At 39.5% G+C, this 26209-nt stretch overlaps 1 protein-coding gene across 2 annotated transcripts in view; it reads left to right on the top strand.

Annotated features, from left to right (window-relative positions):
* The window catches only part of ttc27 (tetratricopeptide repeat domain 27), a 250649-nt gene that overhangs the window by 168298 nt on the left and 56142 nt on the right, over nucleotides 1-26209 (top strand). For both annotated transcript variants that reach the window (XM_073050525.1, XM_073050524.1), the window contains exons 14-16: nucleotides 2907-3005; nucleotides 15573-15625; nucleotides 18490-18655. In XM_073050525.1, coding sequence (XP_072906626.1) covers nucleotides 2907-3005; nucleotides 15573-15625; nucleotides 18490-18655 — 318 coding nt within the window. The remainder of the gene's footprint in view (nucleotides 1-2906; nucleotides 3006-15572; nucleotides 15626-18489; nucleotides 18656-26209) is intronic.

The raw sequence follows: 26209 nt of genomic DNA, 5'->3' as shown, positions 1-26209 counted from the left end.
GTAGGTCTTTCGTAAAAGCGAACTTTCATAAAGCGGGGGACATCTGTATCTTTTAATTCATGTAAGAGCTTTGAGTATTTCAATGAGATCACCAAACGTTTCCTCAACTTATGAGCGTGTGATGAGTCTGTTGAATCTTTCCATATACAACAAATGTGCCAGAGGGGAATCAAGCTGGTGAAACTTTCTTTCATTAATTTTATCACATATATGACCTATTCTTCCATAGGGAGGCCAGACCTGAACTAATTTAGATATGTTCATACCATTTCCCTTCCTAATTATACTGGGATATAATTTCAGTACTTTATTATTTGAACACCCAGGTTCCATCTGAAAACCTACTGTCATTCACCATTTTACCATGGTTGATCCAGTTTTCCTCTCAGCCCCAATCTCCTGCCTTCTCTCCATATCCCTTCATGCCCTGACCGATCAAGAATCTGTCAACCTCTGCCTTAACTGTACAAAAAGACTTGGTCTCCTCAGCTGCCTGTGGCAAAGAATTCCACCATTTCATCACTCTCTGGCTAAAGAAATTCCTCCTCATCTCTGTTATAAAAGGATGCCCCTGTATTCTGAGGCTGTGTCCTTTGGTCTTAGACTCTGCCACCATAGGAAACATCCTCTCCACAATCCACTCTATCAAAGCCTTTCACCATTTGATAGGTGTCAATGATGTCACCCCTCATTCTTCTGAATTCTAGTGAATACAGGCCCAGAGCCATCAAATGCTCTTCATATGACAAGCCATTCAATCCTGGAATCTTTTTTGTGAACATCCTTTGAAACCTCTCCAGTTTCAGCACATCCTTTCTAAGATGAGGGGCCCAAGCTGCTCACAATACTCCAAGTGAGGTCTCACCAGTGCTTTATAGAGTCTCAGCATTACATCCTTCCTTCTATAGCCCATGCCATCACCCAACTCTTGCCTTCTCAACCTACCTCGTTATGCTTTTGCACTTTATTATTTACCTGCACTGTACTTTGTAGCTTTTATACATTTTATTCTGTCTGCATTGTTATTGTTTTACCTCCTCCTCCCTCAATGCACTGTGTAATGATATGATCTGTAAGAACAGTATGCAAGACAAGGTTTTCACTCTATCTTGGTACATGTGACAATACATCAATGCCAATACCACTGGCAAACTCGTTTGATATCCTCATTCAATTCAGTCATGTAGTTTGTAAAAATCTGGGGTCCCTGTAATAGTTGCTGCACAGTCCCATTAATCACAGCTCTCTTACCTGAAAATTACCCATCTCTTTCTACTGTTTTCTATTCATGAACAGTTCCCAATTCAATTGATTACCTGCGATGGTGTACAAATTAGTTTAATTTCATGGTTTCCTGTGTGGCACTTTATCAGCAGCTTTCCCAACACTGCATCAATTAATTTATCTATATCTATCCTGCTAGCTACTTTTTCAAAAGCTGTTTGGTTAAATAAGATTCAACATTCACATTGACATGGTGGAATCCTATTTTTTTTCCAGCTGCGCTGTGACCATGAATGTTTCCAGCATTTTCAGTCAAAAGAATACAGCAGCATGTTGGTTATCCATCATATCTGATGATGACAGTGAAACTCGCGCAGGAGATTTTTAAATTGGAAAAGCCATTGCCCTGGGACAGTTCCACTCTCCCGACCTCGGAAGTCCAGGTCCAGTGGTACGAGTAGTCATCACAAACCGGGGTCTTCGTCGGTTGCAATGGATGACCATGACATCTTCTGTGCCTTGTCGTGCCCTTCGCTCTCCATGGAGCGGTTGCAGAGACGTCTTCATACAATGCTTTTTGACAGTTGCACCCTCCAAATCTTCATTTTCATTGTAGACCTTCAAGTTCTGCATAGTTCCTAACTTGCTTGATTCGTGAAATCATTTCATTTTCACTCCCAGCCGTTTTTTGGCATTTCCAAGCCTGAATGCTTGAAACTGCAGACAGCAAAGTAGTTCTGAAATGTCTTACTACTTATTTCTCGCCAACTGTCAGAGACAAAAAATCACTGTGTTCTGAGCACAAACACATGCAAATGATGCTATTTAAAAACTGTTTGCTCCAAGCACAGTGTAGTGTCTAACAGAAATGAAGCAAATTAAAAACTGTTTAGTACCAGTCTCCTGCCCCAATTAAGTGGCATAGTGTCCCAAATAAATCCTGGCCATTTCCTTGATTAGTTTTTGTTCTTTAAGAATTGTCCCAAATAAGTGACTGACCCAATTTATCAGAAAATAATGTATTTACTGTATTTATCTTTCTGTTTCTTTTTCCTGTAGGTTTATTTATTAAAGTCCATCCTCTGACATAATTGTTTGTGGGGAGGTATTTCCAATGCCTCGATGATTTGCGAGGCAGCATTAAGTATGCAGCCAAGTTGTGAAATCTCTCTTTGACTATGCAGATTTTGCAAGTTTTAATAATTATGCATTTGTGCCAGCATTGAGTTCCTTTGTCTGGATATTAATAAGGGCAGCTAACCATAGCGGCTGCAGTGAGTAAAATAAATTGCGCTTCCAGCTCCTGATTCTATGCTGTCATCTTTGAACCTGTATGTGTATGATGTGGCTGAAGGCAGGTCTGAGTGTGGCCATTTAAAAAGTCCACATCTGCTGTCTAATGGCTAAAGTGTTACCTATCTGCTGTCTAAGATGTTACCTAACGACTGTATGTGCAACTTGAGCATGAAGTTATCATCTTGGAGACAAGGAAGTTGGAAGGTTATCATTTTAAAATGGTAGAAGTAATCATTTGAATAAAAGTTTTTACATAACAGTAAACATTAATAACTGCAAATAGTTCCACTTGTTTGTTACCATGGGTGGATAGCAAAATAAGAATTTGTTGATTCCCATGTGCTGTTTATTGTAATCATCCTGAAATCCAACCATTTCTTTTCTAGCTTGGCGTTTGGTTTTCTTTGGGCTGTGCATATCTGGGGTTGGAAAACTTTGAAAATGCTGCAAAAGCATTTCAGAAGTGTGTGATGCTGGAACCTGATGTAAGTACAACACAGCAAATAAACTGTCTTTCTGCTAGCATTGGAGAGGGTCTTGTGGAGGTTTACGAGAATGATCCTGGGAATGAAAGGGTTAACAGATGAGTTTAATTGCTCTGGACCTTTGAAGATTAGAAGAATAAGAGGAGAACTCATTCAAACCTATGAATATTGAAAAGCCTAAGTAGAGTGGAGAGGGATTTCTCCAGTTGCGGGACAGCCTAGGACCAGAGGGTACAGCCTCAAAATAGAAAACATTTCGTTAGAACAGAGATGAGGGGCAATTTCTTTAGCCAGAGGGTGGTGAAACTGTGGCATTCATCGCCACAGATGGCTATGATAGCCAAGTTATTTAGGTCTATTTAAAGTGAAGATTAATAAATAGATTCTTGATTCTTCCAAAGGTTACAGGCAAAGATAGGAGAATGCGATTGAGAGGGAAAATAAATCAGTCATGATCAAATGGCTCAGGACTCTCACCGACAGGTTCAGGAACAGTTATTACCCCTCAACCATCTGTCTCTTTAACCAGAGGGGATAACTTCACTCAACTTCACTTGCCCCATCACTGAATTGTTCCCACAAACTATGGACTCACTTTCAAGTATTCTGAATATTTATTGCTCATTTATTAATTATTATCATTTTTCTTTCTTTTTGTATTAACACCCTTTGTTCTCTTCTGCACACTAGTTGTCTGCCCTGTTGGTGCAGTCTTTCATTGATTTCTATTATAGTTATTGGATTTTTTGAGTTTGCTTACAAGAAAATTAATCTCAGGTGACATACATGTACTTTGATAATAAATTTTCTTTGAATGTTAATGTTATTCTTGTGTCGAAAGATGTAATAGAAGTCACTTTAAAGGCAGGAAGCTTGGGTCATAAAAGCCATTTCCTTTTATAAGTTTGATGTATCCATTGTGTATTTTCATAGTCACTGGGAGATATAGCATAGAAATGGGCTCTTCGATCCACACTGTCCTCACATCTTCAAACACCCATTTACCAATATCCTATACTGATCCATTTTATCCATTCTCATCTGACTATCCTGGTAAGCACTATCATGTGTTGAGATAACTACCCTAGGAGGAAATGTTAGCTAAGATTCTCATATTATTGGTTCTTCAAGCAATGAAATATGAGATATAGTTCAAGATTAGTTATCATTCAACCATACACAAGTACCCATGAGTACAACCAAATAAAACAGTGTTACTCCGGGGCCAAGGTGCAAAACAATGTACCAACAGTCATTCACAAGTCACATATAAGACAACAGTAAAATACAGTCACACCCAAAAAAATATATAGTCCAAGTCCCTGAGTCCATGAATGTTGCAGCAGTCTGCAGTCGAACGCAATGCACCTTGTCTTCTGCTGAGCGAACACCAGAACAGCACCTACTCCAGCATGGACGCTGCACCACACCACTCTGGCAGTCTGGTGGTTGCCTCTCTCCTGGACAGCTGCAAACAGGAGACACCGCAGTTTGAAGCCTAGTCTTCACCGTGCCTGAGGCCACACAACTCCCCTGCTGTTTACCAATAAAACAGTGAGTCAGACTTGCAGCATCCCAAATTACCAATGTCCAGCAGAGTCTTGTGATCACAATCACTCACGGTTAGACTGCACACCGCCTTCGGCACCGACGCTGCTCTGAAGCAGGCAGCATCATGGTCTGCACTAAGTCCAGTTTCTTCCGCTTTTCCGCCAACGAGCAACTCGCTGATGAGGTAGACCTACAGTACTTTAAGTTCTTAATGTCCAGCAATCAGAGGGTCTTGCGATCTTAACAAGTACATTTAAAAAAGACAATAACACGTTTGGTTGAAGTTGCTGTGTCCAAGCATGTTGCCATTTTACAGGAAGCAGGTACATAGGATTCTGAGAACTTTTTACAGGATGAATGTTGCTACATTTCCAAAGAAGGAAGCCATTCAGCCAATAAAATCTATACCTACTCGTATGCAATCTCATTCCCCACTAATTTCCTGTGGAACCTATTGTCCCCTGTTTTATCAAACCACCCCCACCCCCATGCTACCAATAACCAACACACGAGTAGTTAACAGTAGCCATTTAATGTTACGTACCTGCATGTCTTTAGGATGTGGGTGAAAACCCACACAATCTTAAAACATAGTGTTTATAACTTGTTTCTTCTGGGTTAAGACTATAGAACCAGGGAGCTGTATACTTAGGACAATGGATTGCCCATTTTGGATGAGACTGAAGATTGCAAATTATTGCAAGTGTCTACCCCAGAAGGCTACAAGTGTTGAATCATTAAGTTCGTAGAAATCTTGAGGTCTTTTGGGTGCGCAGAGAGTTGGTTGGGGAATGGACTGGAAGGTGGAACAAAGTACAGGATTGTCAGTGATCCTTTTAAATGAAGGATTGAAGGATGTCCTTTTAGAACTGAGATGCAGAGAAATTACTTTAGTCAGAGGGTGGTAAATTTGTGGAATTTGTTGCCACTGGCGGCTGTGGAGGCCAAGTCATTGGGTGTATTTAAGGCAGAGATAGCTAGGTTCTTGATTAGCCAGGGCATCAAAGGGTATGGGGTGAAAGCAGGGGAGTGGGGATGACTGAAAGAATTGGATCAGCCCATGATTGAAAGGTGGAGCAGACTCGATGGGCCGACTGGCCTACTTCTGCTCCTATATCTTATGGTCTTATGACATTCTAATATCTGGAAGCCATATGACATACTCCAGCTCCTGCCCTTCATGTGTAGCTTAGCTACTAAGCCTGGCAGAACCGTTTCTACTGACAGGAGAAGGGGCAAAGATGTGTTACTGGCACCTTCAAACCGGTTGCTTCAGGCAGATGGGGCTCGTCCGCTGCGGTTGACAGCTCATCTAGAGACAAAAAAAACTCCTGATCGCAAACCACTGCTACCTTGTGCTCTACCCATTCATGGAAAAGGCTTCAAGAGTAAACCCTTGGGAAAAAATCCAGAGCTAGAGTCTTTATGGTAGTCCTATGTTGAGTTCAGTGCTGACCGGCAACTCAGCAACACTGCTGGTACCAAACTGCTGCTATATGGACAACAGTTTTCTCCCCATATCACACTGCCATGGTTTGTGTATCAGGAAGACAGCTGAGATGACCTACCCATTGTCAACCCCGAAACAATGGAAGGCCTCAAAGAAAAGCCTCAATAAGTGCTTTGTTCATGATGTTAGTTGCTAAATGTCAAGAACTTTGATAACTAATGGTCTGTTTAATGTTCTTATTATTGGAAAAAGTAGAGTGACTGCAAATAATCTTCACTTTGCACGTTGGTGAGATAACCTAGTACTGTGAAGTGGTTAATCTTCCATGAACATCATTGTTCATCTTTTGCACTACTTGTTTATTTTTTAAACTTATAGTGGTTTTTATGGCTTTCCCTGCTGCAAAGCACCGAATTTCATGACATCTGTCAGTGATAGTAAATTTGGTACTGATTCTGGATAATTCTGAGTGATAGCATTTTTTAAAGTTCGTTACCCATTGACATTCAAATCATTCTGCATAGTATATTTATGCCATGGCTAAAGCTGTCAATTAGGACTCTATGAAATACATTTGCACTTTATTTTCCTGTAAATATTTTGATTTAAAATACTGATGGCTGATAGCCCAATATCCCACTTACTTCACAGCTTAATAGGAACAGCTGTTTAGTTTACACCAAGACCATGTCATCTGTAAGAATTTCATCAACACTGCCAAGAATACTTTCTTCTTGTGCATAGAAAACTTTAAAAAATAAGGATTTAAAATGCCAAAAGAATTTATTATTTTCTGAGCTTAATTGTAGAGGAAAGAAAATGGTGAGTCCTTCCCAATTAAAATCTTTCTGAAAGTAAATAGCTGTTTTGTATTGCTCACGGTGGCTCCACTATATCAGATTTCTTTCCTACCTGAGTTGCTCTAGTCTCTTGAATTAACATCAATCAAAGCTGTTTGGTTCTACAACAGCTCAATCGTTTTGTTTGAATCTCAAAGCATAGCTGTCATGGGCAAGATCAGTTCTGTTTCCTAGGGTGGGTAGTGTTTGTCTCTTGTTTGGTAGATCTCAGCTTCTTGCTGAGCTACTTCACAAGCAGACAGGAGCTAATCATTTTGGAGAGGTATTGCTGTAACATACAGGGACAGGTGGCAGAAATCCTTCCATAAATGGTATTATTGAATCATTTGGGAGAGGGTGCGCAGTTTGTGAAAGCATACTGACAGTTTCATGATTAGTTTTTACTGATTCTACCTTTTTATTCCCAGATTTTTTTAACCTAATGCTTCTGTGGTCATTACTATAAAGGCTAGCATTTAATAGTACCCGTCGCAACTTCACGCTGTTTCGAAGTGCTTCCTGTGCCCAATGCAGTATTTTCACTTGAAGTGCATTGATGATTATGGTTTGGGAAGTTTGCGTGTGTTGTACAAATAATCTGATGATCAAATTTAATTTTGATTTGGGAACTTATTCTTCAAAATGGTACCATGGTTCTTTTTTAGAGACCTGAGAGACCAGGTTGGGCTGTGGTTTAAAATGTTTTCTAAACATGAGCTAGGAGGTAGGTAAGTTCAAAGTAAGTTTATTATCAAAGTGTGTACTGTACTGAGATTCATTTTCTTGCGGGCAATACAAGAAACATAATAGCATCACTGAAAGACTGCATCCAACAGGACAAAGAACCATTAAGCAATAAATATCGAGAACACTGAATCCTTGAAAGTGATTCCTTAGGTTATGGGAACATCTGCAGGTTGAGTGAAGTTATCCCCTTTGGTTCAAAAGCCTGCTGTTCCTGAACCTGGTGGTGTGGTGGGGCTCCTGTACCTCCTTCCTGATGGCAGCAGCAAGAAGAGAGTATGGTCTTCATGATGGATGCTGCTTTCCTGTGACAGCAGGAAAGGGTGGTGAGGACCTGTGATGCTGCTTTTCTACAGCAACATTACATATAGATGAGCTCAGTGGTTGGGAGGGCTTTACCTGTGATGTACTGGGATAGTTCCACTACCTTTTGTGGGACTTGCCGTTCAAAGGCATTGGTGTTTTCGTACCAGGCCATAATGCAGCCAGTCAGTACACTTTCCATCACACATCTATAAAAGTTTGTCAGGGTTTTTGATAATATACTGAATATTCACAGACTCCTGAGGAAGAGGCACTGTCATGCTTTCTTCGCAAGTATATTTATATGATGTGCTCAGGACAGGTGCTGTGAGATAGTGACACCCAAGAATTTGAAGTTACTGACCCTCTCCACTTCTGATCCTTTGATGACTACAGGCTCATGGATCTTTGGTTTCTTTCTCCTGAAGTCTAAAGTCTACAATCATTTCCTTGGTCTTATTGCTAACCAAGAGTGCTAGCCATCGAATCAAAGTTGAGGTTATTGACTCAGTATTTCATCCCGAAAATTCCAAACCTAAGGGAGACACTAATGTAATGTGACTATGATATGACACTGTATTAATTTGACCATAACCATTAGATACCATCTGCTTCTAACAATTATTTTCAGTAAAAGAGTAAGATAATGTATTTGTGATATTTAGAAATAATTACAACAGTACTGTGCAAATGTCTTGGGCACATATATATAGCTAGGCTACCTAAGACTTCTTCACAGTACTGGTGTAATTTCATGTATTGCATTGTACTGCTACAGCAAAAAAACTAATTTCATGACACATAAGAGTGATGATAACCTGATTCTGACATGGGTCGCTATTGTGAACTAAGAGTGGGACGGGGACAGAGAGAAGGGAGGAAGTGGGAAGCACCAGAGAGATGTTTTGTAATGATCAATAAACCAATTTTTTGGAATCAAATGACCTTGCCTTTTGTCTCAGGACTGGGTGTGTCTGTACCCACACCACCACCCCCACACCTGGCAGTCCTTCTCTGCCACCATCCCACAACTCTCGTGGCGCTACACCCTCTCCATTCCCAACATTCTTTGCTCCCGCCAGATTTATAAACTCGCTCTGTGCTCCATATTGACAAATACAGTACTGTGCAAAAGTCTTAGGCAACCTAGCTATATATTTGCATGCCTCAGACTCTTGCACAGTACTGTATCTCAAAAGGAATTTCACACGGCACCCATTTTGCTTAATATCTTAAATATTTAATTTACTTAATTGCTGGATGTGAGATTCACTGTTAAGGTCAGCTTTATCTACCTATTCCCAATGTGTTGTGCAGCTTCCTTGCTTCACTGCAATATCATGGGTGAAGGTATTTTGACACCACTGTTGCTCAGCATTCCAATTCCATTGATCTGTTGACAATGAAGGAATAGTGCTAAATCTAGGTCAGAGTTATATGAGACTTGGGAGCGTAGCATGTTTCCATAGACTGGCTGGTAGAATTTGCGGGTTTGGAAGGTCCTGTTGAAGCAGCTTAGGAAAGTAATTGTACAACAATTTCCCTTTGGCACACATTGTTGATGGGAGGGAGTGCCTCGTATGCTGTACAAGGTATGAATCAAACAGGCTGGTTGGTTCTGGATAGTGGAGAGTTTCTTGAGTTTAGAGATATACAACATAGAAACTGCCTTCAAATGGAAAACTCCACACCAGCCATTAAGCACTGCTCCTTACTAAACCCATTTTCAGTATTCACTGTGACCTTCCCTGTTATAGTTTCAAGTGCTTATCTAATAAACTCCTTCCTCCACACTCTCCCCTCTCTTGAACTATGCATTCCAGATTCCAGTTGCACTCCGGATGAAAAAACATCTTCTGCAAATCATTTATAAATTTCATACTCCTTACCTTAAACTGATGTGTTTTTGGTCATAGACATTTCTGTTAAGAGGAAAAAATTCATCCCATTTGTCTTTTTCATAATTTTGTTTATCCCATTTAGGTTGCTCTCAGCAAATTCACTCCAGGGAAAGCCAACCCAGTTTGTCCATTCTTTCCTCATAGCTCCATCTGAGAACATCCTCTCCGCCATCTCAGATGCAAACCTATCCAATAGTGTGGTGACCAGAACTGCAACCATACTCTTGTGGCGGCTTCACTAATATTTTATAGGTTTATTCCTTATTGATGGTGGATTTTCCACATCACTGGTTAGGTGTCAATATTGTAACAATACTTAAATAGCTTTGGTTAAGGCACATGGTTTCTGGAGCATGGGTCCTTTAGTATTGCAGTTTTGCTGTTTTCTGGGCACTAATGGTCTTTGCTGTATGTTATACTGTCTGCTATTTCGTGATATTACATGGAATAAATCAAATTGTCTGAAGCCTGCTTTCCACAAATTCAACTTGACACATGGAAAGAAAATTTAGGAGGGTAGAAAAGTAATAGATTTTGATTCAGGTTTAATGACAACTACTCTATTTGACAGCCCCAACACCCTTTGTAGGAAATTGGGTTTTGGGGTTGTGAAATGAAGTGGTTGTCATCAGGCGGCACAGTAGAGTAGCGGTTAGCATAATGCTTTAATGCACCAGCGATCAGGGTTCAATTTCCATTGCTGCCTGTGAGGAGTTTGTATGTTCTCCCTATTGCCATGTGTGTTTTCTCTGAGCGCTTCAGTTTCCACCCACGTTCCAAAGACACACAGGTTAGTAGGTGTGGGTATGCCATGTTTGTGCTGCTATCGTGACGACTGCCCCCAGCACATCCTTTTGGACTAAGTTGGTCATTGACTCAGTTAACACATTTCACTGTATGTTTCGATGTACACCTGACAAATGAAGCTAATCTCATTTTAAAATCATCAATTATAATGTGCATAATTTTTTGCATAATTATATTAATAAAAATATTTGAGGCTGCTGGTTTTGGAGTTGGTAGTTTGAATCTCTTGTCCATCTGCAATCTCTATGCAATGACTTTAATAGCAGCTCTATATTTCACCATCTAATTTGATTTACCTGAGTAAACACAACATAGAATCAGTGATTACAGATCTTGGAACATTATTGGCTCCTAGTGGATTGATAGAGTGATTAACTAACCACTTGAAATATTGACTCTCATTCTTCTTCTTGTATTCCACTCCATCACTGAGGTGGAAATATTTTTGAAGGCAAAAACAGAAAATTAAGCCGGTTGAACTTATCATTTAACATGATGGTTGCTCTGATATTGATCTTAACTGTGCTTTCCTGTTTGATCCACCATAGCCTTTGAATCCCCTATGATCCAAAATACTGTTGGTTCCAAAGTGTGTACCTTTTCAAAAAAAAAACTTTGTTTCTGTGTGTACTTGCTGCAAGATATGGCTCTTCAAATAAGTAATGTTCTTAGCTTTTTCAGAGGAGTGACCTCGATCTGCTCCAATTTACCAACCATCACAATAGGTCACATTCAAGTACAAGATATTGTCATCTGACTGTATGTATACACAACAACGTTCCTTGGACCACAGTGCACCCATAAATCATTCATCACACATAGCACAGAAAACAAAATATTACCATAAATAAGTTAGTAAAATATAATTCAAAAGGCAGGTGAATAGTACAGTAAACAGCTTGCTGTCCTAGTAATGAGACCTCGCTGCTGGCCGGGTATTCATTAGTCTCATGGATGGGGAGAAGAAGCTGTTACTCAGTCTGGCAGTCCTAGTCCTGCTGCTTCTGTACCTCATTCCTGACAGTAGTGAGTCAAAGAGATTGTAGAATGGATGGTAGGGGTCTCAACAATGTTTCGAGCCCTTCGTCTACAGCGCTCAGATAAATGCCACAAATTGAGGGGAGGGAGATCCCAGTGATCCTCTTGGCGATTTTAACTATCTGCTCTAGGGTCACGTGGTCCAATGTCTTGCAGCTTCCATACCACACAATGACGCAGCCAGACAGGGCACCCTCGATGGTACTCCTGTAGAAAGTTGTTAGAATGGGTGCGGGGAGCCTCAGTCTCCTCAGGAAGTGTAGACACTGCTGTGTCTTCTTGACAAGTGAGGAGGTGTTATGGGTCCAGGTTAGATCGTCCATTATGTGCACTCCAAGGATCGTTGTGCTCTTCCCTCTCCCCACAGCGGAGCCATTGATGTGCAATAGAGAGTGGTCAGCAAAACAACACCTCAGATGGCCCTTCACTCAGCTCTGGAACACCTGGACAATGAAGATGCGTACATCAGATGCTCTTCATTGACTATAGCTCAGCATTAAACCTCAAAACTTCCGTGTGCAACTGGATCCTCAGTTTCCTCACTTGCAGGTCCCAGTCAGTAGAGATTGGCAACAATATCTCCTCCATATTCACCATCAGTACAGGTACACCACAAGTCTTTATGCTTAAGCCCCTGCTCTACTCACTTTGTACTTATGACTGACAATGCCATATTTATGTTTGCTGATAACACTACTGTTGCTGGCTGAATCAAAGGTAGTAACAAATTAATATATAGGAGGAAGACTTGAAATCTAGTTGAATGGTGCCACAACAACAACCTGTCACCATTGTCAGCAAAACCAAAGAGCTGATTGTCAACAATAAGAGGAAAAAGCCAGACATCCATGAATCAGTTCTCATTAGGCAATCAGAAGTAGAAATGGTCAGTAGCTTTTAAGTTACTTGGCATTATCATATCAGAGGGATCACAAAGAAGGTATGACAGCACCTCTACTTTCTTAGAAATTTTCATAAATTTGGCGTGTCACCAAAACCTTCGGTAAACTTCTATGGATGCACAGTGGAAGTACCCTAGATGGTTGGATCACTGCCTTGTATGGAAACACCAATGCCTAGGACAGAAAAGTCTACAGAAAGTGGTGGATACAGCCTAGTCCACCACAGGAAATGTCCCCCTCAATACTATTGAGCACATCTACAAGGAATGCTGCCACAAAAAAGCAACCATCATCAAGGACTCCGACATCCAGGCTATGCTGTCTTCCCACCACTATCACTGGAGAAGAGGAATAGAAGCCTTACACCTCACAACACCCGGTTACTACCTGACAACCATCAGGCTTCTCAACTGGTGTGGTAAATGGAAGTTAATCACAGAATGATGGTCAAGTACCCTATTGCACTGAATATTTTCTAAGTCAGAAGTTGTCAGAAGCAGATTTTACAGACTAACAAAACAATCTCCAGTACTTCTAACTATTCTAATGGGGCAGATATGATAGAGTAACTTTCTGATCCACCTTTAGGAAATAAAAGGATTAGATGGACAGATTGCATGTTGTCTGTGCAACAGGAGTGATTAACATGTCAGTGTCCCTGTTTCTCTTTGTTTTTCTGATCCAACCTGCAAAGCTGAATATATCCAGCTTGCTTTTTTTCATCACTTTCCCTCATTGTTAAATGTGGTTTATTGCCAGTACCTTAATTGACAATGTGTGTAACTCTTCAAAATAATTTGAATATTATATAATAAATTGGCCTGAAAGACCTGTCACCTCATTAAACTTAGCTGGTGGAGATCATGTCAGCCTGCATTATGCTTTTATTGCATTTAAATCACATTCAGCATTCAAGGAGAATACTGGAACATGTTACTCGAATTTTAATTCAGAGTGGCAGGATTTTGAGGTAGAATGCACAGAGCATATTTCAAGATCATATGTTTGGTCTGTAGTTGGAACATGTTTACTGTGACAGTTTATATGGTAGGTCTGTGTTGCCTCAAATCACAAACTGCTATTTGGGGGAAGTCCAAAACCAGGGGCCATAAATACAGTATAGTAACCAAGGAAACCGAGCGGGGTGTAACATGAACTCGCGGAGTGGTTGAAATGAGTTGCATTGAGGCACATAAAGGAAAAAGCTAATAAGTGCTTGAGAGAAGAAGGAATATGAACAGCTTGATAGATGAAGGAGACATAAAAACATCCACAATACCATCTTGATATGAAGTGTTTTGTTATAAAATCTATGTTATAAGTTTATAATTTTTGATAGCCAATTGCTTGTAACAGTTGACATATGCCTTCATTTTGAAAATAGTTCCTAAATGGATATCCTATCCATTTGTCTCGATAGGCCATGGATTTGCACCTTGGAAAGTTTCCAGGACACAAGCCTGGGCAGGGTTTTTTTTTATGGAAGACCGGCAGTTGACTATTCATGTACCTGGTGTACAAATTATGTTCGTATCTTGTGCATCGAAGCTTCTTCATAGGGCTGGTGACCATGTCCATGATGGTTGGTTATTGCTGTAATGTCAACAGGGTTACCAGAGAGACGCGGCTGGTAGATATAAAATAGACTTCTATTCAGGACACACACACACACGCTGACAGCCTTTGGAGTCACGAGAGGGAGAGGGAGACTCCCCGATCCAACGTTACAGTATATTTTTACGTGCTAAAGAACAAATGTAACAGGACAATTTTTGTGGTTACAATGATGACATAATGCTTCTTTTGAGTTACATGTAGTTTTCAAACGCCTGTGGATCTTCCAACCAATACACCCAATGTGAGTGTTAATCACTGTGGTCTCTGAGTCCTATTCATGCAATGGGATTTTGATTGCATTCATGCAGATGCAGATATATATCAGTCAGGTGGGTGTTTCCTGATCTGCAATTTATTGTTTTGAGCAATGTTTGGAATTCAATCCATAATCCATATTCAGGTCTGAAAGTTGGTTGCTGAAGTTAATATTTGTTACCCTAAGTTCAGGATTTGCCCTAACAGTTATCAAGGACATATTCATGGCAGAAACAGCACTACAATTGTCAAGTGCAATAGGAGGTGTGGAAGAATGTCACTGATCAATATTATTTATCACTGTAATATTTTGATTTTTCATTCATTTATTATGATTGTAATTCCATATCAAGATATGTTTATCATATGAAGAGGAGAACCTGGATGAAGTATTGCATTTTTTTATTTGAACTTGAATATGGTTGAATGTGGTTTATTCTATATCTTATTTACTTTTCCATCTGGACGACTGGTTAAGTGATTTGCTTTAGTATTTATGCATTTCCTAATCAGAATAGATTTTCAGAACAAGCTGGCAACCTCACACCTGTCAAATAAATATGCAAGTTTTCTCACAAGCTCTCTAAGATGATGACATATTGTTGGGCAGAATAAAGAATGTTTCCTTGCTTGGTGCAGATGTTGGGTACCAAAAATAAGAATAGTTGTAGAACTGGCAAACACTTCCCTCATTGAATTTGGAGAGTTGGTAATTAGAGAGAATGATTGAGTGAACTTGAATATTTTATGCCCATGTGTGGTATAAGTTTGATTTAGAACATTCAGTATACTTGCAGGAAATGCCAACTTTTAGACCATTTCACATTTCCAGCTTTTCCTTTGAAATGTTCATTTGATTTTGAAAACATCAGCTGCTAGGAAACCAACAAAACTTAGAAATCATCATGACCTAAGCGTGAATTGTGGCTTTGCAACAAGCTTCTAGTTTCTGTTACTTTTTTATATAATTTAATATCGGTATAAGTACTACCTTGCTATAAACTGAAGACTCCATTTTTAATCTGAATTATTAAGGCTGCTCTGATTGTTCAAAGGCTATTCAAATATTATTTTCTATTATGGGCAGTAATACATGCAATAATACCCATTTAATTTTCATTTAAACAGTGAAGTCATTTCATTTGTTTCTTTGCTTTTAGAACGCAGAAGCTTGGAACAATCTATCAACAGCATATATCCGACTTAAAGAAAAGTAAGTGGTTGGCTTCCGGTTCTTTATGAGATGCTACAATACCAGTTTGACTGGGGGTGGATGATTAATGTTTATAAAAGTTCTGTATTTACTTGTCTGTCTTATTGTTTATATAAATCTTCCATTGAATCAGGCATTTCAACTAAAAACGGAATATGTTGGACACACTCAGCAGGTCAGTCAGGCAGCATCTGTAGAAAGAAGAACAGAGTTAACATTTCAGTCCAGGACTGTGGGTCAGACGTTCTGATAGGGGTCTCAAAGTTGAAACCTCAACTCCTTTTTTCACTCTCCACAGATGCTACAGGATCAACTGAGTGTTTCCAACATTTTCTGTTTTTATTTCCGATTTACAGCGCCTGTCGTCTGTTTGATTTATATTTTATATTTAAGTGGGCCTGTCCCAGACAAGCTAACCTTATCTGAGACATGGCCTTAAATGTGTTATTTTTCTTAAGAAACACTTTGTTACAGACATATACGTAACACAATTTACATCGACGGTTCTTGTTTCTACAATATTTGATTAATGATATACTAATAAACTGGCTTTGAATAACTCAGATATGAACTTTTTCCATAAGTCTTATTGAAAGATAAAGGGCGAAAATTAAGACTTGTGTTGATATATTTCTTTCACAACTTCAGAATGCTTCAGTGCACTTAAATTGAAGTGTTTTGAAGTGTAATCAGTATTGTGATTTTGAAATAGCTCAAGAAGTCACTTGGCCCCTAACATCTGCTCTGCACTCAATAATACTGTGTCCAATCTTTTACCCAACTGCCAGTTTCCTGTGCATACTAGATTTCCCTTGGTTCTCTTAATTATGCAGACACTTTTTGTATTGAAATATTCCCATGAAAAGTAATGTGATGATGATCAGATAGTCTGTTTTACTCTTGTGAATTGTAGAATAAATATTGGTCAGGACACTTGGAAGAACTGCTCTATGAAAATGGTACCCTGACATCTTTTTCATTTTACTGAGAGTTGAATATTAGAAAGGCATCACTGTCGGTGCAGTACTTCTATAATAATGCACCAAGATTTTTGAGTTAAGTTCACTGCAGCAGTGTTTAAAGCTCCGACAGCTTGCATCAGAGGTGAGAGGTTCGTCAATTGAGCCTGATTAATATTGTGATACTGTAATCAAATTGCCAAACCGTTGGGCCATTTTCATACAAAATTTAAAGTTTGAAGTAGATTTATTGTGAAAGTACGTATATGTCGCCATATATATGTCGACCTTCACTAATCCGACTACCTGTAATCCAGTTCCTTCAATAATCCAGCAGTAATTTCGAATTTTCCACGCAACCGTACTTCCAAATTTCCCGGACCACCGTACCAATCTGCTGCGCATTGTTTTGGTTGCGCTAGATCTGTTTACGTGTTGGCGCGCTCTTGTAAGCACAGATAGGCGATTCCTGCTTGTTTTCCTGCATTTATTAATATCAGTTGCATGAGGCGCGGCCTCCTGCCACCCGCCAGTGGTGGGGGAGCTGGCACACGTTGGGTGGGTCCACCTTTTCGCCCGCCTGCCGGCAGTCGCGCCCTCCAGTGTCACCTGGCCAGTGCTCCGTTCTCTTCTGCCTACGAACTCAGATCAGATGTGGTGACCTGCTGAATTTAAGCATATTACTAAGCGGAGGAAAAGAAACTAATGAGGATTCCCTCAGTAACTGCGAGTGAAGAGGAAAGAGCCCAGCGCCAAATCCCCAACCGACTGGCGGTCACGTGAAATGTGGCGTGTAGAAGACCTCCTTTCTCTGACTTCTACTTCTGCTCACCCAGAGGTGCTGCCACCATCAACAGTTTTTGAAGAAACTTGTGCCAGTTTCAGCACCAGTTCCTGATGCTTCACTCATTTTTCAAGATGAAGATGTTAATGATCCTGAGAACCCCACACTTGCAAACATGTAACTTTGCCTGAAGGTATATTAAACGTCTCACTTTAGAAGGTGAAATGCTCAACTGTTCTGTATAAATTAATTCCGGTACATTTACCTGTACCCTTTATTTTATCTGTGCCTGTACTTTATTAAAATTGCACTTGCTACTCATTTAATATTTCTGTTTCATTATTATTGAACTTGTACTGATTTACATGATATTTTAAAGGTATGATGAGGCGGTTAGTTATTGCTTAATGTGATCCTTCTGTAATTCGGCATTTTCACTAATCTGCCACTCCTCAGGTCCCTATGGTGCCGGATTATAGAAGGTCGACCTGTACTATCTTGAGATTTGTTATCTTCTAGGCATTTACAGGAAAATAAACAATTACAATTAAATTTATGAAAAACTACAAATAACAAAGACTGACAAACAACTAATGTGCAAAAGAAGCCAAAATATGCAAATATCTTTTAAAAAGTAAATAAATAATACTGAGTTGTAGAGTCCTTGAAAGTGAGTCTAATAGGGTGTGGAGTCAGTTCGGCATTGAGGTAAGTGAAGTTATCCATGTTATTTCAGAAGCCTGATGGTTGAAGGGTAATAACTGTTCCTGAACTTGGTGATGTTGACCTAAGGTTGCTGTAGCTCCTGCCCAATGTGGGAGGTGGGTAGGAGGCATTGTGTCATTTTATATCAAGAATATACATAAAAATACTGCCCCAGTTTGATTACAGTAGTTAAAGAAACGTTTCCTTTGTAATGTTTGCTGGGGATGATCTTCAGAGCGTTATATTCGGACCCAGTTACTGAATCAAAGCTGTTGTTACTTGGTTAGAATGCAATGATGAGAAGTATGTTTTCTCACATCATCGCTGAAGGGCCAGGATTCATTGATTCCACTTGGTATGATGAGGATGATTCATTATATTATGGATAATCATTGCATATCTCAATTTGCACACAGAGATAAAGCTCTACGGTCACTCCAGGAAGCTATTAAATGTAACTATGAACATTGGCAGATTTGGGAGAACTATATTCTTACCTGCATAGATGTTGGCGAGTTTGGAGATGCTATTAAGTCATACCATCGACTCATGGACCTAAAAGACAATTACAAAGATATTCAGGTGAGTTCTTTTTAAATTGTGTTTTCAGATTGCTTTCTGTCCTGCTACCTTATTGTTTGAATGTAACCCACTGTGTGAGAGGAAGGAGATGTTTGATTTCCTGATCAGTGGTTAAATTGTACATGGTCCAATATGGTTTTTTTTCTACTCTTAACCCACCCGACATTTCTATATATATTTTTAAGAAGAGACTTTTACTGCTAAATGGCAGTAGCTTGCTGAAAATAAGAAAATATGTGTTCAGTTAGTAGTTGAGCAGAATAAGCCAGGGTGAATATTATGAACACTTTGATCGTGTCATCCAGCATACATTATTCAATAGAAGAATTCTCTCTGGCTAATAATGTGATATGTATATGTAATAATGGGAAATAGTACTGTAGAGCCAAGGAGAGACTAGATAAGTTGGGTTTGTTTTCTTTGGAGCTGAGCGAGCTCAGATGCAACAAGATTGAGGTGTATAAAATTATAAGAGGCCAAGGTAGGGCAGACAGTAAGAAACTATCAAACTGAGAAAATGAGCTTCCTTAAATTGCTAGTAGAGGGCCCTAAACACATGACACATCTTGTCACTGTTCTCAGGGATTCCTCTGTGCTTAGTTGCATTAATTACAATGAAGTATCACAAGTATTAATATACAGAAGCAGGTCAGTAGGTTTTTTTGTATTGGAGACAATGAATACAATTTTCCAGAGCTTTACACTTGATGAATTTTAAAGAATTTACTGTTAAGCTAACTTGGTTAAAAAAAATTAGTCAGACCGGGAATTCTGATGCAATGAGTGACAAAGAATCCTGCTTGTAATACTTAAATATTATTGCTGTCTTAAGCAAAGCTTAACTCTTCTATTATCACTGCTGTCCTTATTTTTCTTTTCAACAAGATTAGAACTATGAGACTTTGATTCTAGATAATAAGAAAGTTAGCAGAACGAAGTGATTACGATGGGCTAGGATGTTGTTTCTTGACCTGAGAGGGCAAGGGTTCAACCTGAAGCCAAGCCTCATTCACTTCTCAATTTCTGTAGAACTTTTAAAATTATTCCGGGTTATTTTCCTTGACTTCACTCATCCTGGTTAATATGAGAATTTTGGTTTCTTGAACAGAAATAAATAATTTGCTGTTTAAACTACAGTGGACCATATTGTACTGGATCTGCAACTCTCCTAGCATTCCCCACACACTTCGAGCTATCACACAGCTGCATATTATGTAGCCCAATGGGCTCAGTTATTTTGCCAGCCTTGCAGCCAAAGTCGTTTGCCAAAGCAACATACCTTTGTGAGTATTGACTCAGCTAGAGTTAGCAGATTGTGAGGTTCTGTCCCCAGACTACCCTGGAAACCTTTTAAAAGATCACTGTTCCATCTGTTAATCAAGATTAAAGGTGCATTCCATCTTCATGTTAGGAGTTTCTGACAGCCACACTTGTGAGCCATTTCCCAAATCATTATTAAATTCAAAAGTCTAATGTACAGACATGTGTTTATAACTACAAATGGCAGAGCTTAGATTTTTGTCTCTCAACCATTCTAGTAATTGTTCTTATCAATCAAGAGTTTTGATGCCATTCATTACAATACTTTGGAGGTATGGGTCCCATGTTAAATGATTTTTATGGATTTTCCAAATCGCGAACAATTTAAGGATATTTGTTAAAATGGAACCTGTTAATTACCTAGTGATGGCTTGTAGTTGAAATTAATTTAAATAATTAATATAAAGCAAACATTATTTTTAAAGTAACTTAACTAACAATACAATTACAACATTGATGGTATGAGACCTAAAGTTTCTGTACTTCCTGCCCAAAGGCAGTAGTGAGAAGAGTGCATGGCCTGGATGGTGGGAATTGTTGGTGATGGATGCTGCTTCCATGTGGCAGCACTCCTTGTAAATGTACTCAAAGGTGGGAAGGCATTTTCCTGTGATGGAAATAAAGCTGCTGTTTTATGGTAATGCTTTAATACCAATTTATGCTGATTTGTTAAAATTGTGCAGCAAAGGTTAACATTGGAAAATAGTTTGCATTGTAACTGCGGTGTTAAATTTTGTTCAGCTTGCATGCAGCATGTTAGACTCCACAATCAAGAATGCAAATTTTCAAGAATCTTTTTCAGTTTTGACATTTCTTTAAAATTTAGTTTAACATAAACCATGTCACATCTACTTCATTACATAGAACAGTTAGTTATTGTGATCTTGTTTGCTGGTGGCATGAATGTAGTCAAAAAAATACAGAATCAATGGTCTAACCTGAAAGTTTTGTCGTAAACTAAATACAAACCAGTTAGAATAGAGTAGAACTTTATTGTCATTACTCAAGACAACAAGATTGCACTGCTACTCCAGTCAGTGCAAAACAGATATTTACAGTGCATGTTGTATGGCTTAACTAAAAACATCCTGTATTTACATGCAACAAGTAACTTGGATAGTCCATAACTCTCAAAAGCCATTGGCAAACTGGAGTGTAGCATTATTCAGCTGCACAACAGCCATCAAGAAGAAGCTGTTTTATCAGTCGTAATTATCTTGGCTGAACTGTTTCTGTATCTACAACCAGATGGCTGGAGATTGAATAGACAGTGACCGTGATGGGATGGGTTTCCAATGATGTTATGAATATCGAGAGTTGTGGATTGTCTCCAGCTCCAGTAATTGGTTGGTTTTCACGTGAGTCGGCAGTTAGAGAGAAGAAGCATAACATTCTGTTGTGATAAATGTAGAAATGTGAGAAGACGTTACCAAAAACACCCTGTGGAAAAAAACAAGCACAAAATAATGATTTCCTTTATCATAAAATAACTCCACCACTGGTGGATTTGCAGTGCCTCTTGTGGATTTTAGCCTCAATTTTTCCGAATTCAAACAGTTTTGCCCCTTGATTTTTATAAAGTGATCCCAGATATTTCTGAAGTAATGTCTGACTTTTGGGCCGGGGGGCAGGGAGTGGGACTGTCTGAGCCTAGGTTTTGCATGTCTACGATATTCATGGCATAATGCACGTAGAGAAAAAATGTAGGAATGGGCAAGATAACAGTTTGCGTTGTCTTGGCTTGGCTCATCACTTATTTACTGTACAATATCAGGGTTGTTCAGTCCATTCTGAGTGCTAAACAAAACAGTCTTTCTAATACCTAGCCTGGAGTGTGAAGCAACTTCACAGATTATATTTTTAAGCTGATTATTTTGCTGTATTTTCCTTCCTAACATACAGAGCACACCTCAAATAAAGTGGCTCAAAGGGGCACTTATGAAAACAACTTGTGCACCAACAAAAAACGAAAGAGGAAATTAAGCTCATGGTATGATTTCCTGGTCTCTGTTTGGTACTCCGGTGGGCAGAAAGCTGTTTAATCTCACATTAGTTTACAATTTCCTGTGTAACAAGGAGGAAATTTTCAGAAGAACATGATCAGAAATAACCCTGGCTACTTTTTCATACCAAATAAAATTTGACACTACGTTTGATGGGGGAATGGTGTTGAAGTAGATCTGTGATGATGTTACTGAATGACAAAACAAACATGAGAGCTAAAAGGTTGACACCTTTCTCTGGTTTTTTATGCTCATGTGTTCTAAATGAGGAAAAACTTCTTTGTTGGCACACGTTCCAAAACTGGTCCACATCCTGCTATGTTGTACTTACAATGGACTTGTGTTCAAATGCCAGGTCATTTCAACTAACATTTCTAAAATAATAAACTAAAATAACAGACCTCAACACACTAGCTGCAAAGGTTCTGAGACAGACCAAATGGACTGTAAGAAGGCCACTTGACCCAGTGATGGTTGTACTCCAGCTGGTGGTCTAAGGTCATCAGCTTGATTTCTATTTTATTTGTTCGTAAAATGTGGGCAATCATGGTCTTTCCATGATTATTTTATCCATCTATTTACCCACCCATCCATCCACCCACCCATCCATCTATCCCTCTCTCCCTCCCTCCCCTCTGGCCCTTCAATCCATGTCACCTAGCAACCCCCCAACTTAATCTTAGTCTGATCACAGGATAATATACAATCACCAACTAACCCACCAACCAATGCGCCTTTGGAATGTGGGAGGAAACTGGAGCACCCGGAAGAAACCCACGTGGTCGTGTGGAGAACGTACAACCTCCTTACAGGCAGCGGAGGGAACTGAACCCGGGTTGCTGGTACTGTAAATTGTTGTGCTGCCCCGTAATTTGTTCTTGGCAAATTTTTCTACGTAAGTGGTTTGCCATTGCTTTCTGAGCAGTGACTTTACAACACGGGGCACCCCAGCCATGATCAATACTCTTCAGAGACTGTCTGCTTGGCATCAGTAGTCACATAAACAGCACTTGTGATATGCATCAGCTGCTCGTACAACTGTCCACCTCCTGCTCCCATGGCTTCACGTGACTCTGATCAGAGTGGGGAGGGGGGACCAAGCGGGTGCCCAAGGGTGACCTGCAGGCCAGCAGAGGAAAGGAGTGCCTTACACCTCCTTTGGTAAAGACGTATCTCCACCCCGAAACCCAGTCTATTGTATTGCAATTCAGTTACAATACCTAGCTATACACTGGATGCCATAGCATCAAAATAAAAAGATGTGGAGTAAGGCAAATGCAGAAATCTCCAGTTCCAAGGCAAAGCAGTTCCAGAAGCTTGTGTTATCAATCTAAATAGCTGTCTCCTCTGCTTTTTATGACTCTTTTGTGGGTGATTCAGTGTACTGGCCTGCTGTAGTGTCCTTCAGAGGTTACCAAGTGTTAGGTATCATTAACTAAAGGAATGATTTCTTCCTGGCACCTTTACAGTATGTTCTTTCTTTGGCCTTTGATTAACAAATGGCACTGTTGACAGTGTAAATACTGCCTGTTGCAGCATGACACTATGGACTGTTGGGGGTAAAAAATAAAAGGTGAAAGGACAAAGGCACAAAAGCAAAGCAATGTGCAAGAATACAGGGACTCAAAGATCTTTTTCTTTTGGTTAAGGGGTTTATTCTTGAAGATACAAAGGCTGAATATATGTTCACAAATTGTCCACGGCACCCTTCAAGTTAAATCTTAGGATCTTCGGTTTTACAGTCGTAAGATTATTGTCACTGGAGTGAATTCCTTTAAAACTAGTTGATGTAATTTATTTATATATAGCCTGTTTCTTGGATAAATTTGGTTCAGCAAGAACAAGGAGCAGTGAAGGTTAAGTTAAGGTTTTTTTTCCTATTGCTGTAAATTCTGTGCCAGTTGAAGGGACACAACAGCCTTTAAACAACAGTGAACTTTATGCTTGGGTCCTCAAAGCTGGTGTTGAAAGCATTAGCTCCCTCTGACCCTCCCAAATAACTAAACTCCAGTTGACCCTTAACTAAAAACAATAAGTCTTTATAGCCTTAAAGGAACATGACCCCCTTCTATTATGATGCATTTTGTTATAAAATTCCTGCTCTTACAGAGCAATATTACTCCATTGAACTGTGAGCAATGGAACAGGAGATGGATGGTTTAGAAATTACGTCATTGGTGTAATTCTACACTTGGTACCATTATAAAATGCCAATGGAAATCCTTTGGTCTGTGAATTTTATCCCTGCTTTAAAAATTCCGTTGTCTTTCTTAAGAAATGTCAAATGCAAAGCAGAACATCCAAGGTATGTTACCTTTCCTTTTTTTTTACTGACTTTGTTTTCACCAAGTGGAGGGACAAAAAGAATGCTTAAGCATAAATATCTAGAAATACTAGCACATCCATTATTCGGTGTGCTGATGCTGAAGGACAAGTAATCCCCACATAGCTAAGGGATGAAAAGAACAATTAATTTCAACATCTTGTAAATTCTGACTTAAGTAGACAAATGTACAGAAACAGACTGAACAAAAATGAATGTGTCTATATCCTTATGGGTGCCAAGTGTCTCTATAACTTTTAAAATGCAGCTCATGTGCATATTTTCTGATGAACAGTTTTAGCAAAAATAATCACTGGTAAAAAGTAAGAATTTGGGATTGAGTAATAAAGAATTATTTGGATTACATTGGCCCACATCATCAAAGTATCCTTGTCTTATGATTGATGAAATAAGGGGACCTGCAGCTGTAGCCAGGGATGAGCACAAGATACCTCATTAGTTAAGTAGGTGAGTAATTTGTGAAGTGGCACACTGTTTACTTAGGGCTTCTTGATACTCCCGACAAATGGACTCTTGAGTCCTCAGTGCCACCCTGAAAGTGGCTCCAGGTTTTGAGAAGTCATGGACTAGGGATCTTCAGTTTCAGGGGGACTTTGAGAATGGCTTTGAATCCTTTCCTCTGTCTGCGTAGTAATCTCTTCCTGTGATAGGGTTCAGCATAGAAGTGTTTTAGAATCCTAATGCCAGGCATGCAAAGGTCATGTCCTCCCCAGCAAAAGTGACAATTGTACATGTGGTCGCAATGCTGTGGACATTGGACTGGGAGAGGGCACTGATAATTGAGTTCCTTTGCCTTCTATTGAATTTGAATGATTTTGCATACTCGTTGAAAGCTGTATTGCTAGTATCTCTCTCTCTCTGTAAGATGCTTCCGACAAGCAATCCACATCTCAGGAATAGGGCACACACTCTTTCTTTTTGAAGTCAACTGAAGCTTAACAGAAACCTTCTGAGAATTTTCTTAGCATTTTCTATTTTTATTTCAATGTCTCTGCAAACGGATGTCAGGCATGGGAACATCATTACCCCAATTCTTAAACAGCCATTCCCACCGCAATACAGCACCTTGCCTCCAACCTAACTTTCTGCTGGAGTGGAGCGAATTTGCGGAACTTGTTCACAGCATCAGCTCCACTCCAGGACCAAGCCCAGTGGTAAGCAGTCAAAGCTTTTGTCATGCCAAAGTGCAGACCACTTGTTTCCAGGCACCAAACACCTGATGGCTGAGTTGATGGAATGGAAGGTGCCTCTCGTTTAGTATGTACAAAGACAGAAGGCAATAAGCAGAGCAAATTCAATCCAGGGGGAGAGAGGGCATCACCTGACAACTATCTGAAGAATGGCGGTGTTTGCCCTTTGTCTCAGTCAGAGTTTGTCTTCTTGATTAATGTAGTTAGTTTACTGATAGGTTAACTGTGTCTTGGCTGGATGTGGAATGTCAGAATGACCTTAAATGGTGTTGAAAGAAAATGATCTGCTAAGGAGAATGTGTTAAGCCTTGATATCAATGTCATAATTTTTAAGATAAGTGTTTCTCTCTCAAAAACCTCCAAATTACATGTTGCCTATTTAAATCTACATTTTTTTCACGTTAACTGTTGGCAAATAATCTCAAAACTTGGAAACCTATTTTAGTTTGGTTTCAGGGAGTCTGGTATCAGGGAACCAGACTTTGGCATGTACTTTGCTGAATCTAAATTCATTATCATTTTGTCAGAATTGTAACCCAGTTTAGTGTGAGAGTTTTGACTCCAGCTGAGTGATAAGGGATTTGGATTCGGCAGTGTAAATGGTAAGGGGCCAAAATCCAAATTAAAGCAGCCCCCAGTTAAAAGGAATGTAGGCTACTTGATATTTAAATGTACAGTGCATATTTAAATATGAAGA

The sequence above is a fragment of the Hemitrygon akajei genome, chromosome 7 (genome assembly GCF_048418815.1).
Source record: "Hemitrygon akajei chromosome 7, sHemAka1.3, whole genome shotgun sequence".
NCBI lineage: Eukaryota > Metazoa > Chordata > Chondrichthyes > Myliobatiformes > Dasyatidae > Hemitrygon > Hemitrygon akajei.
Note: the sequence above shows the minus strand (reverse complement) of the source record. Positions and strands in the feature narration are given on the sequence as shown.